Genomic DNA, 19,209 nt, shown 5'->3' on the forward strand with positions numbered 1-19,209 from the left:
TGACAGACCGGGCAAGGACAGCATTAATCAGAGAAGCAGCCAAGAGGCCCATGGTAACTTTGGAGGAGCTGTAGAGATCCACAGCTCATCTGGGAGAATCTGCCGACAGGAAAACTATTAGTCATGCACTCCACAAACCTGGCCTTTATGAAAGAGTAGAAGGAATAAAGCCATGGTTGAAAGAAAGCCATAAGAAGTCCCATTGGCAGTTTGCGAGAAGCCATGTGGGGGACACAGCAAACATGTGGAAGAAGGTGCTTTGGTCAGATGAGACCAAAATTGAACGTTTTTGCTTAAAAGCAAAACGCTATGTGTGGTGGAAAACTAACACTGCACATCACCCTGAACACACCATCCCCACTGTGAAACATGGTGGTGGTCGCATCATGTTGTAGGGATGCTTTTCTTTAGCAGAGACAGGGAAGCTGGTCAGAGTTAATGGGAAGATGGATGGAGCCAAATACAGGGCAATCATGGAAGAAAACCCGTCTGCAAAAGACTTAAAACTGGGGCGGAGGTTCACCTTCCAGCAGGACAACTACCCTAAACATACAGCCAGAGCTATAATGGAATGGTTCAGATCAAAGCATATTCATGTGTTAGAATAACGCAGTCAAAGTTCAGACCTAAATCCAATTGAGAATCTGTGGCAAGACTTGAAAATTGCAAGACACTCCATCCAATCCGATAGGTTGAGCTATTTTGAAAAGAAGAATGGGCAAAAATTTCACTCTCTAGATATGCAAAGCTGGTAGAGACATCCCCAAAAAGACTTGCAGCTGTAATTGCAGCAAACGGTGGTTGCCTCAGGGGGATAGATACAAATGCACGCCACACTTTTCAGATGTTTTTTGTAAAAAATTTTGAAAACCATTTATCATTTTCCGTCCACTTCACAATTATGTGCCACTTTATGTTGGTCTATCACATAAAATCCCAATAAAATACATTTACGTTTTTGGTTGTAACATGACAAAAATGTGGAAAATCTCAAGGGGTATGAATACTTTTTCAAGGCACAGTATATATGTGACATTACTACAAGAGGAAATGATCAAGACTGCTTACCTTGTGGATAACTCCCAGGCTAGCTGTTGCTGTAAATTTTGCCCAATTTGTGGCTCTTGCTAACCATTCTAAATTATCTCTGTCAAAGAAAACATTAATTAAAATCAAAAGGTGCCATTTACATGTACATAAACCACAACAATAAGCATCTCAATATATACAGTATGTAAAAGATCGGCTTAATACAAAACCTGTAAATCAATATGTGTTATGGTTTCAAAAAACCCCTCCTAGATTGTAAGCTCTAACGAGCAGGGCCCTCCGTTTCCTCTTGTACCAAATTGTATTGTAACTGTAATGTCTACTTTCATTTTGTAAAGCGCTGCGCAAACTGTTGGCGCTATACAAAACCTTTATTATAATAATAAAAAATTTTTTTCTATGTACGGCTTGTAATTCTACATGTACACAGGGCAGACACATTTGTCCATTGTATACACAAGTTGATCTGACTGCAAGTCTACAAGACAAATTCTGCCTGACAGTAAACACTTGTCACAGCCTTGAATGACAAAAAAACATAAAAACAGTGTTTATGGTAGCCACAGATGAAGTTATACTTGCCTAGGCTGCAGGTCACATGAAAGAGCTCAGAAGCAATTTATACATGGCAATAAACAGAAACTTTTTTTTTTTTTTTAAACAATAAAGATCACGATTCAGTAATGCTGACATGTGTCCTAATGACTGAAATTAGTGTACATTTAAATATCTCTGGTCTACAACCATGGAATTCTTTGCAGCATAACTTAACAGCAATTGAAAAAAGGAATTAACAATTGTCAAAAATCTAATTTGAAGATGACCTGGATTTATATATACTAAATGATGTTACATCATAATGCAGGAGCCTAAAGAGTACCTGTCAGGTTTTAGTTAAAGCATATTTCACAATAAACTCCATAACTGCCCTTAAAAAAAAAAAAAAAAAAAAAAAAAAAAAAAAAAAAGATGAAGAAAAAACGACCAGCAAACCCTGAAGCTAGCATTAGTCTCTCTTTCTAGCTGACATTTTGCATTTGCATACAATGCCCAGAGAAGAACGCATGACAATTTTTAAGTTCATCCTGTAGGCAAAACCTGACAAATCCACTTTAAAGACAGACCAGTGGTAAACTTACCTGAGGAACTGATCGCTGGTGGTGCCACAATGCATAAAAGAATTTGCTATTACAGTAGCTGTATGACACACAGAATTCCTCACAGCATCCTAAAGCAAAAAGCAGACTGTTATTCAGTAACACAACACACATAATTTATACCTAAACATTTGCATGCAAATTCAATGTTATTTGACACCAATTGAGCTTTTATTTACTATTTCTGCAACCAGAAAACTAGAAAGTTAAATTTTGAGAGACATTAAGTCTATGAAATTAACAAACAATGGAAAAACAATATAGCTGTATCTTGATTGTGGCTCTTGATTAGAAATTTACATGAACAGCTAATAAAATACTGTAGTATTTACAACTGACGATACAAGCAGCCAAACATATTTGCATACTGCTAATTATTTATATTTTCTTGGACTGGATAGAGGAAGATATTTTTCAAAATGCATAATGGTTTACTTGGAAACCCAAATATAGCAAAATGTTGAAACAGAAAAAAGAAGCTGAAAATTACAACTACTCGGAGGAGGTAAAAGGTTTTTTTTCACTAGAGAGTTTGAATAACTTTGTTCCTTTGATTGCATAAAGACACCGTGTATTCATAAAGTTTTCAGATCCCCCCTCACTTTTTTCGATTTTGCTATGATGCTATAGTTGTTAAAATTATTTTGTTTTCATTAATCTACACTCAGTACCTCATAATGACAATGACAGTGAAAGCAGAATTTTAGAAATGTTTGCAAATGCATGTGTAGCACCCTCCTAGATAGCTAGGGGGAGCTAGAACTGATTCTTCAGTTAGAAGGACTGAGTATCAGCCTTGGTGTAACAGTAAGAGTGGGGTCAAATTGTGGTCAGAGCCAAGAGGCTCTGCAGATCAGCTCTGAGACTTCCCCATGCACTGGAACTTTGGAGAAAGTTCTAGAAGAAGTGGGCGAAGATAAGGAGTGGCTGGTCTGCACTTTTGAGGGATCCTGACCTATCACCAACAGGAGGCTTAGCAAGGGGTCAGGACAACCCTTAAAAGTGGAAGAGCCTGCTCAGCGGCAGGAAGAGAAGAGAGTTCATGTGGAAGATTGAGAAGTGAGGTTGGAGAGCAGGAGCCTAGGAAGGGGCCCAGATGGAGAGGGGCTCACCTACAGGCAGAGGATTTTGGAAGGAGGAAAGCCCGGGACTTCAGTGGCTCCCCAGAGTGAAGGCCACCTATGCAGCAGAGAAGGAGCAGCCCAGCAGAAGGCCTGAGAGCAGCCACTAACTCAACAGTATAAGAGAAGAACTGAGTAGACCTGCACCCCCTGGGCCAGTAAGGGCAAGGAGCACTCTGGTGGGAAAATGGATTAGCTACTACCAGGTGCTCTCTTCTCTAAAAGTGACAGGTACTGGATCCCCAGGGATTCACCGAGAACAGCTGCATAAGGAGTATCTAGGGTCTGGGGTGACACTACAGGAGATGCTGACTAGCTCTCCAAGAAGAAGGATCTATTTTTGAAATATGTAATAACATTTTTTAAAATGTTAAAGAGACTTGTACACAGTTCAGGAAGACTGTATTCTGTTGCCATACCCTTGGGCATCCCATACACCTCTTACTTATTTCCCTAATAAAAAGCAAAAAACAAGCTCAAAGACTGATTACGGTCTCTTGGATGTAAATCTGGATGGGAAGATGCGTGTTGCATAGCTGTGGGGGACCCAAAAAACTCAGCAACTCCTACGGGTGCAGGGCTACACATGACAAAGGAAAAATTGAAATATCACAATGGCATAAGTATTCAGACTCTTTGCAACAACACTCGAAATTAAGCTCATGTGCCTCTCACTTTTCCTGATCATTGCTGAGATGTTTCTGCACCTTGATTAGAGTCCCCTTGTGGCAAATTAAATTTATTGGGATATGATATGGAAAGGCACACACCTCTCTGCAAAAGGCCTCACAGCTAACAATGCATACTGTATCAGAAGAAAAGCCATGAGGTCAAAAGAACTGTCTGCCTGTATAATTTTCAAATTAATGAAGTTTGGCAAAACTAGGACTCTTTCAAGAGCTGGTCAGGCAGCCAAAAAAGCTCCTGAAGGACTCTCAGACTGTGAGGAACAAGATTCTCTGGTCTGATGAAACCAAGTTTGAACAGTTTTGGCCTCAATACTAAATGTTATGTCTGGAGATTACCAGGCATTGCTCACCACCTGCCCAACACCAACCCAACAGTGAAGAAGGGTTGTGGCAGCATCATGCTGTGGGGGTGTTTTTCAACAGCAGGGACTGGGAAACTGCTCAGGGTTGAGGGAAAACTGAATGTAACAAAGTACAGAGATACCCTCAATTAAAACTGTTCCACAGCGCTCAGGACCTCAGAATGAGCCGATTGTTCACCTTCCAACACGACAATGCCCATATGGAAGAAAAATATATTTGAAATGCTACAATTTTGGCCATATTTAATATTAATATATATATATATATATATATATATATATATATATATATACACACAAAGTAGTATATGTCAAAATATTTGGGAAGAGTATTTTTAAAATAAATACCAAATATATTTTTCTTCCATGTGGGTGATCCTAAGCACATAGACAAGACAACACAGGAGTGGCCTAAGGACCACTCTGTGACTGTCCTAGTGTGGTCCAGCCAAAGTCCTGACTTGAACCCTATTGAACATCTTTGGAGACCTGAAAATGACTGTCCCCATCCGACCTGACTGAGCTTGAGAGAACTTGCAAAGAAGAACAGCAGAAAATCCCCCCATCCAGGTGTGCAAATTTTTTCACATCACACCCAAAAAGACTGAAAACTGTAATTGCTGCCAAAAGGTGCTTCAACAAAGTACTGAGCAAAGGTTCTGGATACTTAAGTACATGTGATATTTAAGTTTTTTCTTTCTAATAAATTTACAGACATTTCTACAATTCCATTTTCCCATTGTCATTATGAGGTACTGAGTGTAGATTAATGAGAATACAAATGAATTTAAACAACTGTAGTATCAGGCTGCAACATGACAACTGAAAAAAAGTGAAGAGGGTCTGAATAATTTATGAATGCACTGTATAATTATTGCACATACTTGTATTTTTAACCCTACAAAAATTATGCAGATTCCCAAACCAAGTCAACCAGGCAGCCTCGTGCAATGCATTTTTACATAAAATGAAGTCAGTCATGTCACAATCTAACAAACCTTCGTGTTCTTCAGGATCATCAAGTCTGTGTTGTTATTCCGTATCAAAAATTGCAAGTGTAGTTCTATAGCCATTTCTCCACTTAAGATCTTTATCATTTTTGAAATCTGGTCTTTAGGCTCAGGACTCTAAAGACATAGGAAAAGATGCAGCATAAGATATTTGTTGATATTTCAAGCAAATAAAAAAAAATTAAATGCTAACACTATCCCAAAAATTCTAACTGTTCCTCAAGTCATAAAATCTAGTTATCTCTGCTGAATGAGAGGGTCAGAGGACAGGTTAGTTGATCATTCTATTTGACCACATAACCAGCCTGAAGATAAATGGAGACTTGAGCAATGTTTTCTCAAAGAAAAGAAAAAAAACTGTTGATTTTAGCTATTCTTTTCATCCTGCAAGACTGTTGGCAAGTGCACAATAAAATCATCTTGGAAGTGCTCCCATGGATTTTTAAATGGCTATTATTTTAACTGTGGCCTAAGCATAATAACATTGGATGCATTTTTAAAATAGATTTGTGCTCTACACTATGCACACTAAGATCCTCATGATTCAAAGGTAGTTTTATGAAAGACAAAACTGCTTTAGCATCAACTCAGTGTATGCATTAACTAAAAAAAAGCAGCAGCGTGTCCCTAAGACCTCATTTACACATGTGCCACTTCTTAACACACCTATGAAAAGCAATCCGCAGTGGATAACTTGTCAGAGCTGGTTGACAATTGGCTCAGAGACAATACATTGCCTTCTGATTGGCTATTTCAATTTGTGAAAGCCCGCCGCAAACATTACACTCAGTTGCTGCACTGTCCTTTTATTTCAATGGGTCTTATTTGGCAGCACACGTGCTGTATCAAATTTTCATCTTTATGGCAAAATGGTGTCAGGTTTTGCATAGCAAGTATAAAACATAACATTCTTACATTATAACAGGTAACTAAATGGGTTGCAGTGGTTGCTTTGGATAAAGGGCCGGTTCACACCACATGCAGTGTAGTGTATTTTTTCTGCATCAAAAAAGTACAACTTGCTACTTTTTTCCTGCTCAGAACTATACTGGAAAGCATACAAAAAGCACCGGACACCACTACAATGACATGAAAAATGTATTTTAATTCCTCCCATGATCCTCTTGTGGTCACATGACCATCTAGACAAAATGGAGCATAGAAAGCTGTATCTGGACACCAATAGGCTCAATCAACAGTGGATGTACCAAATAACGCCATCCCTTGCAGACTTGCAGTCTCAGCAGTGCAATGGCAATTCATAACCATGAATAAGCCTGCCAGTGCAGACATCTTCTCAGCAGCACACAGCATGCAAAGGACACTTCCAAATCATAAACAGGAAGTGATCTGACAGGAAAAGTGACCCAGAAGCATTGTCTTGAAGAAAATAAAGATTTTGCAATTGAAATGACCCAAAAAAGAACATCTGGAATGCATCCAGAAACGCATCAAAAACACGTTAAAAGCGCATGCAGAAAAGCAAACGGAACAAATCTGAAAGATGTTTTTGTGTTGTGAATTGGCCCTTAAAGCAGTTGTAAAGTCTAACTTTTTAAAAAAAAAATAAAAATGGTATACTTACCTGCTTTGTGAAATGTACTGCACAGAGAAACCCAGAATCTCCTCTTCTGGGGTCCCCTGACTGTGCTCTCCACTCCTCCTCCACCGCTTCCAATGGGGGCACACCAGAGAGTTCGCTCCCCAGTCGGACTGCGTCAATCCATTGACACATTGGGAGATTTTTTTATCTTAATACAGTAATACCTCAGTTTATGAATTTAATTCGTTCTGCAGGACTTTTTGCATAGCGAAAAATTTGGAAACCGAAAACGCCGTTTCCCATAGGAATGCAATGAAAACCAATTAAAAAGTAAACGCTACTAAAATACCGCATGAGCTATTTTAACAAGTCATGTGGTATTTTAGTAGTGACAACCATGTGTTAACCTCCCTAGCGGTCTGATTATGTCCATATTTCTGTGCTCAAAGCGGTACTTTTTTTGCATGGAAATATGTATTTTTTTTATTGTAGGCTGTAATTTTTAGGAATAACTCACTGAAATCTGTCCGAACAAGAGTCTAGTAAACATCCCGGGTATGGTAAAATTTGAAACACGAAATCATAAATTATAATTTAATAATCATAAAAAATAATATAATAATAAATTTAATTCAATAATATAATCAAACCAAAAACACTGAAATTTGAAATATAGCACCAAATTCGCACATCACTGAGCAAAGTCGCAAAATCATTTTCAGTGTCTGATGACGAATTTCCCCACGAATCATTATCACTCAATTCTACAAGTAGTTCTAATTTACTATCACTGTTCTCTAGCTGGTCTAAAACCGCTCTTGGCCTAAAGGGACGCTCTTTGGACGCCATGGACGTTTCTCAGAAAGAACAGTCAAAATGCAGGCAGGGTACAGGACAAAGCACTAGGGACAAAATGTATGTGAAATGCTTTGATACAGTAATGTTTTACTATGTGACTTTAGTGAATGTCACTTTTTGTCATTTTCAAATTTCCCACCAGTTCCATCCCCGTACGTCCCGACGCTCACAGGGAACGGAACCCAGATGACAGATGCCGGCATCCGCCGGAGGACATTACAGGGGACACTGCAGGAGGGACATTACAGGAGCGCAGGACAAGGTAAGTGATCGAGGGATCCCGGAGCAGCGCCGCATGGTAAACCCGAGTGTATCTCGGGGTTACCGCTTGTGGTACTGAAACTTTACCCCGAGCTACACTCGGGAATACCTCCAGGGAGGCTAATGTTTCAGCTGTCAGCGGGGTTCCCCACCGACAGCTGAATGTAAAAGAATTGCCAGCAATTTAAAAAAATGAATTTAAAAAACGGCATGGGGTCTCCCCCCCCATCCATACCACGCCCTTCAGGTCTGGTATGGATTTTGAGGGGAACTCCCATGTCAAAATGTAAAAAAAAAATAAAAAAATGGCGTGGGGGTCCGTCCATCCCCAAATTCCATACCAGACCCTTATCCGAGCATGCAGCCTGGCAGGTCAGGAAAGGGGGGGGGGCTGAAACGAAAAAGCCCCCCCCCCAATCCTGAACCATACCAGGCCACATGCCCTCAACATGAGGGGGGTGCTTTGGAGCAGGGGGCTCCCCCCCCCCCAAAGCACCTTGTCCCTGTGCTGATGGAGACAAGGGCCTCTTCCCCACAACCCTGGCCAGTGGATGTGGGGGTCTGTGGGCAGGGAGCTTATCGGAATCTAGAAGCCCCTTTAACAAGGGGGCCCCCAGATCCCGGTCCCCCCTTCCCATGTGAATGAGTATGGGGTACATGGTACCGATACCCATTCACAAAAACACAAAAAGTGTAGTGTGAAAAAAAGGCAGGGCACGGTCTTTGACAAATCCTTTATTAAAAGAACAACAATGAAAAGAATGTCCCCCAAGTGACCCCCCCCATTTGACATCACTGATGTCACATGGAGTGGAGTCACATGCGTGATGTCCCCGTCCCTTATATATTTAAGAACTGTCAAGCCAGCTCAGAGGCAGAAGGCTGGAAGCCGTTGTCGGGAACGGAACCTTTTTTTTTTTCGGCGGGCATCGTGATCGACGTTGGATCTACTGCGGGGGACATTCTTTTCGTTTTTTTTTTTTTTTTATATAAAGAACTTGTCAAAGACCGTGTCCTGGTTTTTTTTTCACACTACACTTTTTTTGTGAATGGGCAGCGATACCATGTACCCCATACTCAATCACTTGGGGGGGGAGGCATCTGGGGGCCCCCCATGTTAAAGGGGGCTTCCAAATTCCGATAAGCCCCCTGCCCACAGACCCCCACAACCACCAGCCAGGGTTGTGGTAACAAGGTGCTTTGGGGGAGGGGGACGGGATCTGGGGGCCCCCCATGTTAAAAGGGGCCTTCCAGATTCCGATAAGCCCCCTGCCCACAGACCTCCACAACCACCGGCCAGGGTTGTGGGGGAAGAGGCCCTTGTCCCCATCAGCATGGGGACAAGGTGCTTTGGGCCAAAGCACCCTCTCATGAGAGAGAGAAAAAAATTTGTAAACCGAGGCATTATTTTCAATGGATTTTCATTCGTAAACCAAAAATTACATTAACCGAGGCATTCGTAAACCGTGGTAGCACTGCACAGGGACTGCATTAAGGTAAAAAATGTCTAGCCTATACAACCCTTTTATTCAGGAGCCAAGGTATCAAAAAAGTCAGAACAACTCAAATGTTTTATAAGTACAGTCAATGAAGAAAGTTAGAATTTTGATTGCCTGTTTTTACGAAGCCAGCATTGCATGGCAAGGGTCAGCAGAGCACATGAATCAGCCTTCTTGGTAGAAAAGCTAGTTTCACCTACATGTGCAGAAACACACAGGAGTGGGCTTTTATAGACCTTACCACTTAAGAGATGTACAAAAGGTTGCCAGACATGTACTGCAAATGTGTAAAAATATGGATGTGAAAAAAAGTGTAAAAACTCAGCAACTATATTCAGTAAGCTACACTGCAACACAAAATTCCTGATTGAAATACATAAAATATTAGAAACCGTTTTCAATGCAATTAGTGATGTGCATAAAAAAATTGACACTAACCGCATCTGTTGATTTGCTGCCTGTTGTGCTGACAGCTTTGTCTTCTGTTTCCATTGGTTCACTGTAAACATTACAAACGTTTATCCAACACAGAACAGGAAATTAAACCGGAATAAAATAACTGAAAAGAAAGTCATCCATGAATGAATAGCAAACAAAGAAAAGTCTATTGTGTATTCAGTCAATCATGGATAACTGCAATAGTACAAAAACTGCAAAAAAAAAAAAAAACCCTACAAAATTACACCTGCTTTACTTTATATAAATGGAAAAAGCCTAATATTGTAGTTATAAGCTGTTGCCCAAGCAAATCGCTAACATTCTAATCTTAAAATGTGATCTTGTTATAGAGATTAGAGAAAGTTAAAGCCCTGCAGCAGTAACGTACACGGAGCCCATTTACGGCATCGCTCTGTCCCGTGATTAAGTGACTACCTGTGCATATGCATGGGAGTGACATCAAATTGGCCCAGCCATTTAACTGGCCGAACAGAGTGAACCTGGAAAGAAGACTGGGAGAAGATTGAAGCGCTTGGGACAGAACGATGACAGAGTAGTGTTGGAGGACTTCCTTTGACAGGTAAGTCTGCCATAAAGTACTAATATGCTGTGCAAATACCTCCTGGGACCATTAAAAATGTGCACACCATATTTCTTCTGGGTTCCCTCTGGCTGCATAAATAGCTAGGCCACATTTATGATACCATGCACACGCACAGGTGTCACTTTATCACGGCACAGAGTGGTGCCATAAATGGGCCCAGTGTAGATTAGGGATGATAGGGCTTTAAACTTCCCTGATCTGACAAGATCATTTTCCAATTTCTATTTATCAGACCGCCCATATTTATTAAAACTATTATGAAGTGCTAAATGTTATTGTAAAACATGATATCTGAATTATTTGAAAGAACACCTGCTACTCATGAGATTCCGCAAAACAAAAGAGAGGGCACACTGACCTAGTGCATTACTGTAACTCAATCTCATTAAAAAAAAATAAAAAGTGGATACTCACAAACTCATGCCATGCACGAGCATATCTACAGATACAAACGAGACCACCACCAAATCCACAGTACTCGGTTGATGGAATGGGAAAACCTCATAGCTTCCAGAAACAGCTAATGTGTTTTGAGAGTCATGCCCTCTTCCTCAGAGCCAAACTTGGTTTGTGCATGACATGCGTTTGTGAGTATCCACTTGTTATTCATTTGTAGTAAAACTGAGTGAAGGTAATGCACTAGATCAGTAAGCCCTCTCTTTTGTTGTTTTGTAGTATGTGCAAGGATGCCCACAGTCCTGAGAGGGCAGTAGACATTTGTGCGTTACTCCTGAAAGACCAGTCAAGCTGAAAATCTGTCCCAGTTGTAGGCACCACACCTGAGTGCAGGAGGTTTCACTCTTGAGATTCCTACCTCTCTTTGGAAACACTAGGAACTGTGCCAGTGTTGGTAGAACCTGGAACTGAAGGAATAGGGGCTCCAACCGTACGGAGATTCTGTATGACTGAAGACAGGAACTGTTGACTGGCGCTCTCATACAAGTCAAAGCATATCTGGTAAGCCATGAGCAGGTTATCCTCCTTCACCAGCTTCTCCAGTATATCACTAACAGCTTGGGGGTCATCCAGGAAAATGAGGCACTGTGAAAAGAAAAAAGATCAAATATAAGATAAGGAAAGAAAACAAAAAGTGCAATTTCCCAAGTATCTTTGCATCTCTAATCAGATAGATGAGGTGCTCCATTACTGAGGGCTATTAAAAATAAAAATGTACTAAATTTTTACTGAATTACTAATCAATTACTATTTATAAAAATAAAAAAAAAGAGGTTATATTTGCCTGCTCTGTGCAACGATATTGCAAAAAGCTGTGGCTTACCTCCCTTTTGGAGGTCCCCTGACTGTGCTCTCTGCTCGTTCCTCCGAGTGCCCCCTCAGCAAACTGTGTGCGGAGGAAGCTCCCATGCAAGGGGCATACTCCTGAGGCGGGCTGTGTACGTCAATAGACACACAAAGCTTGGCCATGCCCCCTCCTCGCAGGATTTGAATGACAGCAGCAGGAGCCTGGGTTCCCGCTGCTCTCAGAGTCTCCTGTGAGACTATGGAGAGGGAGCAGCTGTGCTGAAAATGGAACAGTGCCGGATCAGTGGAAGGGTCAGGTAAGTGTTTTGGGAAGGGGAAGGACACCAATACAGCCTAGTATGAGGCTTAGTACTTCATTTGAAAAGATGAAGAATAGAGTGCAAGGGCTTTAAAGCAAGCAAACAGCATCCAGAGCCAAACTGATACAGCAGATGAACTAGCAAAAGGTGCCACAATATACAAGCAGTACAGTATTTGGAGCTTTTATAATCTCCTGAAACAGTGCTAGAAACATGACCCATTGTCTAGGGTTTACAAACATCTGTGTAAGAAAATGCCTTGTAGACCACAATAGTGCAATTACTGTATTTAATGAAAGACATGTATTCATGGAAGCTTTTGTTTACACCGAACAGCTATCCTGTCAGTTTGAACTTCTTGTTCAACCACGCTAACAAGTGCATTGTGAAGCTGTACACATGAACTGGATGGCACAGCCATTAGATTTTACAAGCTTTGGTGCACAAGCAACAATCAAAACTAAAAGATGAAGTTGAGGAAAAAATGAAAACTCACCAATGAAAGGCCCATGCAATAGTGAGAGATGGCTCAAATGGCAAATGTCTGTATTTGTCTTTAACACATACAGAACATGGCTCTAAAACGCAATCTGTTATGCTTCATCAGTTGGAGGATCAGATTGTGTTTTTCTATCTCTAAGCTTTTTTTCATCTAGCCAACTTCACCCATTCTTTGCAATTTCTATAAATCCAATAAGCTTAGCCACTTCCACAATGGTGGGCAGAGTGCACACTGTATACTTTGCCTTTCCGGTCCCTTAACCACTTGCCTAACGGGCACTTTCACCCCCTTCGTGCCCAGGCCAATTTTCAGCTTTCAGTGCTGTCGCAATTTGAATTACAATTGTGCGGTCATGCAACACTGTACCAATATGAACTTTTTTTTTTTTTTCCACACAAAAAGAGCTCTCTTTTGGTCTTATTTAATCACCATTGGGGTTTTTATTTTTTGCACTGTAAATGAAAAAGAGCAAGAAATTAGGAAAAAAAAAAAAGTTTTCTTTACTTTAAAATTTTGCAAACAGGTAATTTTTCTCCTTCACTGATGTGCATTGATGAGGCTGCACTGATAGGCAGCACTGGTGGGCATTGATAGGCGGTACTGATAGGTAGCACTGATGGGCACTGATGAGGCAGCACTGATGGGCACTGATGAGGCAGCACTGATGAGTCGGCACTTGTGAGCATAGATTTGGAGGCACAGATAATGCACTGATATGCAGCAATGATGGGCACTGACAGGCGGCACTGACTAATAGCGACTGGAGGCACTGACGGGCGGCACTGATCAGTGCAGATCTCCAGTCACATTTGCCGGTTGACAATCGGCAACTGTATTTACTTTGTGATCTGCTGTGGTATTGGACACAGCTGATCAAGTGGTAAAAGGCCACTGTGATTGGCCTTTTACCTTATCATGTGATCAGATCTGTCCATAGGACACAGCGATCTCCGACAACGCCAGGTGCGCACTGCTGGGGGTGCGTTCTGGGAGGACATATATGGACGCCCTCCCAAAACTGGACAACCGTGCTGTAGCAGTCTTTCGGCTTTAGCGCAGTTGGGAAGCGGTTAAAGTGGTTCTAAAGCTTGAAGGTTTTTTTATATCTTAATGTGTTCTATGCATTAAAGTAAAAAATATCTTCTGTTGCAAAAGATCCCCCTGTCCCAACCCCCCTCTATTTACTTACCTAAACCCGATCTCGATCCAGCGATGTGCATGAGAACAGCAGCTCTCCTGGCTCTCTCCCTCCTCAGTGGGCAGATTGATAGCAGAGAGAGCCATTGGCTATGACAAGGGAGCGGGGTACGGGGCTGAGCTCCTCTGTCTATGTCAATAGACACAGACAGCAGGGCTCAGGAGCGAGTCCACATGGCTGCCACCATAGGAAGCAGCTTCCTATGGTGGCACACGGAGAAGAGGAGGGGCCCAGAGTGCCAATGTGGGACCCCAAAAGCGGATCAGGGCTGCTCTGTGTAAAAAAAAGAGCAGGTAGGTATAACAAGTTTGTTTTTTTAATTTTTAAAAAACTGGAAGAGTTAATATTTTAAAACCTCTGCCCAATCCCTGACACTGGGCAGTTGGCAAAACTCCACTCATTAAAGAACATCTATACATGCTCAAACAAGTTAGATACAAGGGGTCCTGAAACAAATAGTCCAGGAAACTGCAAATCACAAAGATGAATGGTTTGTCTGCTTGACATACACTTCCATAGCTCTGCAATTTGGAACTCTGGAACTGCTGTGCTTCTGGACTCCAGGGAGAGAAATAAAACAAATGCCAGCAGCTACAGGTCATTTTCCTCTTCACGAGATTCAGCCAATTTTTTTTACTGCTGCCCTCCTATCTCCTCCTTATTAGTGGCCCCACTGGCAGCCCATACAAACTGCTGATTTACAACAGTGGCTCAGCATATGTGTACAACCAGACAAGGAGGCAGCTCCTCTCTGAATTCTACATTGCTATTGTGTTAGCATCAACAATTGTTAGTAGTGTATTATTGTTCTGCTTTCTACCCACTAATGAGGAGGTTATTTGATCAGTGTCTTAAATCTGCCAATGTGGACCCAGCCTGCAGAAATAACCCAGATACTTAGTAAACAACTGGAAGTTAGGGGAAAATCTCACTACACATCCATCTGTGAAACTGATCCCATTTGTGTGTTGTGGAGAGCTGTAATACAGGTGCATTCAAAATGACTGGCACAGCAATGCACCTCATGTCCAATCATCCAACTGAGCATTGTAACAAACACACATTACCAAAAACCCATATTTTTAAAACAGAATTTATAGTACTTTCTGTTCTACTGCCTTTTCAGACAAGTGAGTTGCAGTAACGCATGTAAAACTGAGCATTTACCAAACATTGCTGCAAGAACTAAAAACAGATCTAAATGCACCACAATGCACAAACACAGCTGCATCGGTTGGTGCACCACAAAGCACAGATGTGAACCATCTGAAAGGTGAAGTGTGCTGCCTCGTCAAAATGGCACAGGACAGTTTTTAAGCAGATATGGGATTGTGCATTCCTTTGGACAATGGCCATACGCGAGACCCTCTATTTAGTTAATCACCACTTGATGTGGACTAATAAAAAAATATATATTTTTTTTTAAACGTTTTGTATTGCCATAACAAAAAACAGTTACAGATTAACAGATCAAAATATGCACGCAAGTCAAAACCATCATCAATCAGTATGCTTTACAATTCCAATCTTTATGACGTATAATGTGGACTTTTTTTAATTATTCTTTTAACACAACACATACCCACCACTGTATAAAAACACCACTATTTTCTGTGATTTCAAGAAATCTACATTTTGATTTTAGGGGTGTTTTAGAAAACCATAGGTGCTTGAAGATTGAAAGGTATAGGTCTTTTTGAACAAATTACAAAAAATATGGTGTATCAATGATGTTATAGCAAGAGCAAGTGTTAAGACAAATTCTTTAAATAGTTGACAACACTCCCCACCCTGACTGAAGGATACACCAGATGCTTTGACTTGGAATCCAAAGATAGGAAGCATGCACTTTGCAGAAATTTCTCTCACATGCTGGCAGGTTAAGGGTAATATTAGATATGTAATAAGATTACCTGGCATACGTTGATAAAGTCAGGTTTCTCCAGGTTCATGTAGATCTGCACCAAGACCCTAAGGACTTTATTTCTAAACTGTTTGTTCTGCATTAATGACATGCAGACCTTTAAGCTGTATGCAAGCATTCCTGGGACATCATTCTGCGAAACAATATATAAACACTATGAACACTCATCAATATTTTAAAGACAATGCAGTCTAACTTACTTATCATAACATGTTTAAAAATCAGTATTAAATACAAAAATAAGAATTGTATATACTGCAGCTTACAAATCCTAAAAGCCGAAACTTTTAACCCGGTGCTGTACTTACCATGAATGAGGAGTCCCCTGTGCTGGCGGCTGCAGTGCTTGGTAAAATCTGAAGTTCTCTGCCCTCAGATACCCCTGCAGCAGTGATCTTCTGGTTCTGTAGCAGTTAATATGGGCAGCTGCAACTGTAATAAGCACTTAAGTGCCTACTGCGCCCACCCTTTCCGCCTCTGTGCTTCATTCACAGGGGCCATACTATCAGTTCCCACAATGAACGGCGCAGTATGAATGGAGGACAGGCAGATACGGTCTGCCGCCTCCATTTGCAGAGAGCTTTCCATTGTGGGAACTGATAGCATGGCTTCTATGAATGGGGGTGGAAAGGGTAGTCCTAGTCAATGCTTGATGACTGCCTGTCACAAGTGCAGCCCCTCATATACATTCAAGCAGCACAGGAAAATCACCAGTGTGAGATATCTGAGGGTAGAAGAGACTTATGTTAAAAAAAAAAAAAGTTTTTTATTAAAACGTCAACTTCAACACTTTTGCTGACAGATGTTTTTGCACACTTTAAAAAAAAAAAAAAAAACCATTTTAGGCCTGTAGCAGCCAATAATGCTTATTAACCTACCCCCCCCCTCCTCCCCACTGTTGACATATGGCCATATGTAAGTGGAAAGGAGAGGGTTGAAAATGGTGGTTTTCTTTATTTTTTGGATTTTTTGCATCCCCCCACTTCATTTTCACCTGATGATCCAGCAGGTAACATACTTCATGTCCTATGGTGTCTCCACTCCACTGGAGGAGCAACAGAGGCACATTTGGACAAAGCACAGGCAATCTGGAGAAAGGGTAATGTTAGATTTATACAATCCCAATACAAATGTTGAGAGTAACTATTATTAAACATTTGTGAAAATGTAGGCTGGGCCTCACCGATTCTAAAATGGTTTTCTGAAAGACATCCAGTCGACGAGTTTCTAATGCAATACCAATGGCCTGTTTGTATTTGTGATCATCAAGGCAGCGCTGGAACATTTTGTTAACAATGCCCTCTAAGCGTTCATCTATAGGTTTCTTCTCTCCCTCTGGGAGATCAGCGTTCTCTACACATTGCTTGGTGTAATGGTCAATGCATTTTGCTGCAAAAAGTAAAAGGTAAACATTTAACCTTATGCAGGACATTTTAGTATCTCTGATTTATTGTTACAGAAAATGAAAAATAGGTTTTTAGGTTTGTTTAATAATGCATTGGACACAGTACAAATAAAAGATTTTTAGTCCTGGTGTATTCTACTTTATTACATTACAGGAAAAACCTAAATGCCATAAGTACAATGGCAGATTAACCAGCTTCTACCTGTACTGACTCTAGAGTATGTGTGAAACAATATGGAATTGGCAAGGACATTTGACTTTAAAATCAGCCAAAGAACAACTCCAGCCAAAAATTCAAAACTAAGTTCTGGATTGTGGAGAGGAGTTAGAAACCTGCTGCCTGTCGACACATCAGTGACATTTCCTATTACATGTCCCTTTGGTCAGAAAGACAAAAGGTGTTGTCAGGATACAGAAAACAGACAGGAATAAAAACTTAAGAGGCTGTAATACCTGTTTTTGTTAACGGTCTTTCAAAAGCACAAATACAAGTAGTAAGAATTAATCTCCCATATTAATACAACACACAACAAATTCCTGACAAGGATTCTAAAAAGGTACTCCACTCATCCCCTCCATAAAAACACCTGTAATAACAGAAATATTCTTAGTCTGCCACTGCTTACCTACTTTGAAAAATACACATGTAAATAACACTGACCTGAAACAAGCATGCAACAAGTGAAATCAGAATTCCTGATATGCAAACTTGCCCTGGGTCAATGCATAAGAAAGTGCATGCATCATCATGAAAGCCAGGGAACTAGTATATTAAGGGGAGGTGACATCATAAGCTTTAAGCCTCTTGCATAATGCTGCCTAAAAACTGAACAGTGACGGCCAGTGTTACACGAACGTACGAGTGGAAATGTGTGCAAATATTTGCGTACGTGTGGAAAATGTTAATTTTAAGAGGTCAAAATTCTATTCTGAGAGCTAGAATTTATTTTGCTTGTGTACATACAATCAATGCAAGAAAGTTTTTCCAGGAATACTGAAAGAGCAGGGCCCTTGAAACCCCTGGTGTTTTGTTCTGTTACTGTATTGTCTCATGTACTGTCCCCCACTATATTGTACAGCGCTGAGCAAACCTTTTAGCGCTATATAAATACTGTATAATAATAATGTTCAAACGTGTGTGTTCAAGAATCCTTTAAGTGTCACTAAACCCACATCAAAAAAACGGGTCAATGAATGCTACATTACATGCTGTTCATACTCAGTCACTATTCTGCAAAGAACCTGGTTAATCCTACTGCTCTCTATCTCCACCTTCTGTCCATGTCCCCAATTCAGGTAAGGATTTTGCAGCTGTAGAGGCAACTCTGCACACGCTCAGGTTTCAGTGGGTTTCTATGCTGAGCATTTCCTCCTTATCACATGTGAGCAGCCCGTGTAACTAGAGTCACACATGTGGGCGTATACACAGTGATGAATGACAGCGCACCCTCTCCCTCCTCCTCCACGCTCACTAGCCAGCTAAACACAATGGGAGTGGGATATTACATATAGATTAATGGTTGTTTCACCTCCCTCTTCTTCTAGGACACAGGCTGGAGGGGCATGACACAGCCTGTGACTTGCAGAATTCCACCCACACCATGCAATTTCCACAAAATAATTAAGATTTGATTTTGAATATATATTTGTATGCCAATTTAAAACTGTTTATTGATTTTATTTTTACTGTGTATTCCAAAGGCTGCTTTTTTCTATTTTGAACATGTGACCAGCAGCAGAGGAATACAGGCTCCTCCTGCTTTTGTTTCCCTGCAGACAGGCTGGGAAAGATCTGGGTCATGCGACAGCTACATATCGATTAGGAAAAAGGTACTTAGATTTTTTTTTTTTTTAATAACTACAGTGCCATCATCCACACACAGAAATAAAAGGGACAATGTAAATTAAATAGTACACATTTAGTATTACTTTAATGCTTGCTTAAAGTAGAATTCCAAAAAAACTAAGCCTTTGCTTAGTGTGCGTAATAAATAAAATGTTTATATTATGCATTATCTTAATTGCC

The 19,209-nt window shown here is 40.7% G+C and overlaps 1 protein-coding gene across 1 annotated transcript in view; it reads right to left on the bottom strand.

Annotated features, from left to right (window-relative positions):
* Positions 1-19,209, bottom strand: part of PSMD1 (proteasome 26S subunit, non-ATPase 1) — a 159,522-nt gene that overhangs the window by 120,620 nt on the left and 19,693 nt on the right. The window contains exons 5-11 of the mRNA XM_089685437.1: positions 16,962-17,167; positions 15,768-15,911; positions 11,407-11,633; positions 9,989-10,049; positions 5,378-5,506; positions 2,190-2,278; positions 1,069-1,147 (exon numbers count right to left, since the gene is read on the bottom strand). Of these exons, the coding sequence (XP_089541563.1) occupies positions 1,069-1,147; positions 2,190-2,278; positions 5,378-5,506; positions 9,989-10,049; positions 11,407-11,633; positions 15,768-15,911; positions 16,962-17,167 (935 nt within the window). The remainder of the gene's footprint in view (positions 1-1,068; positions 1,148-2,189; positions 2,279-5,377; positions 5,507-9,988; positions 10,050-11,406; positions 11,634-15,767; positions 15,912-16,961; positions 17,168-19,209) is intronic.

The sequence above is a fragment of the Staurois parvus genome, unplaced genomic scaffold (genome assembly GCF_062004578.1).
Source record: "Staurois parvus isolate SC_StPar_1 unplaced genomic scaffold, SC_StPar_1.0 ptg000376l, whole genome shotgun sequence".
Lineage (NCBI taxonomy): Eukaryota > Metazoa > Chordata > Amphibia > Anura > Ranidae > Staurois > Staurois parvus.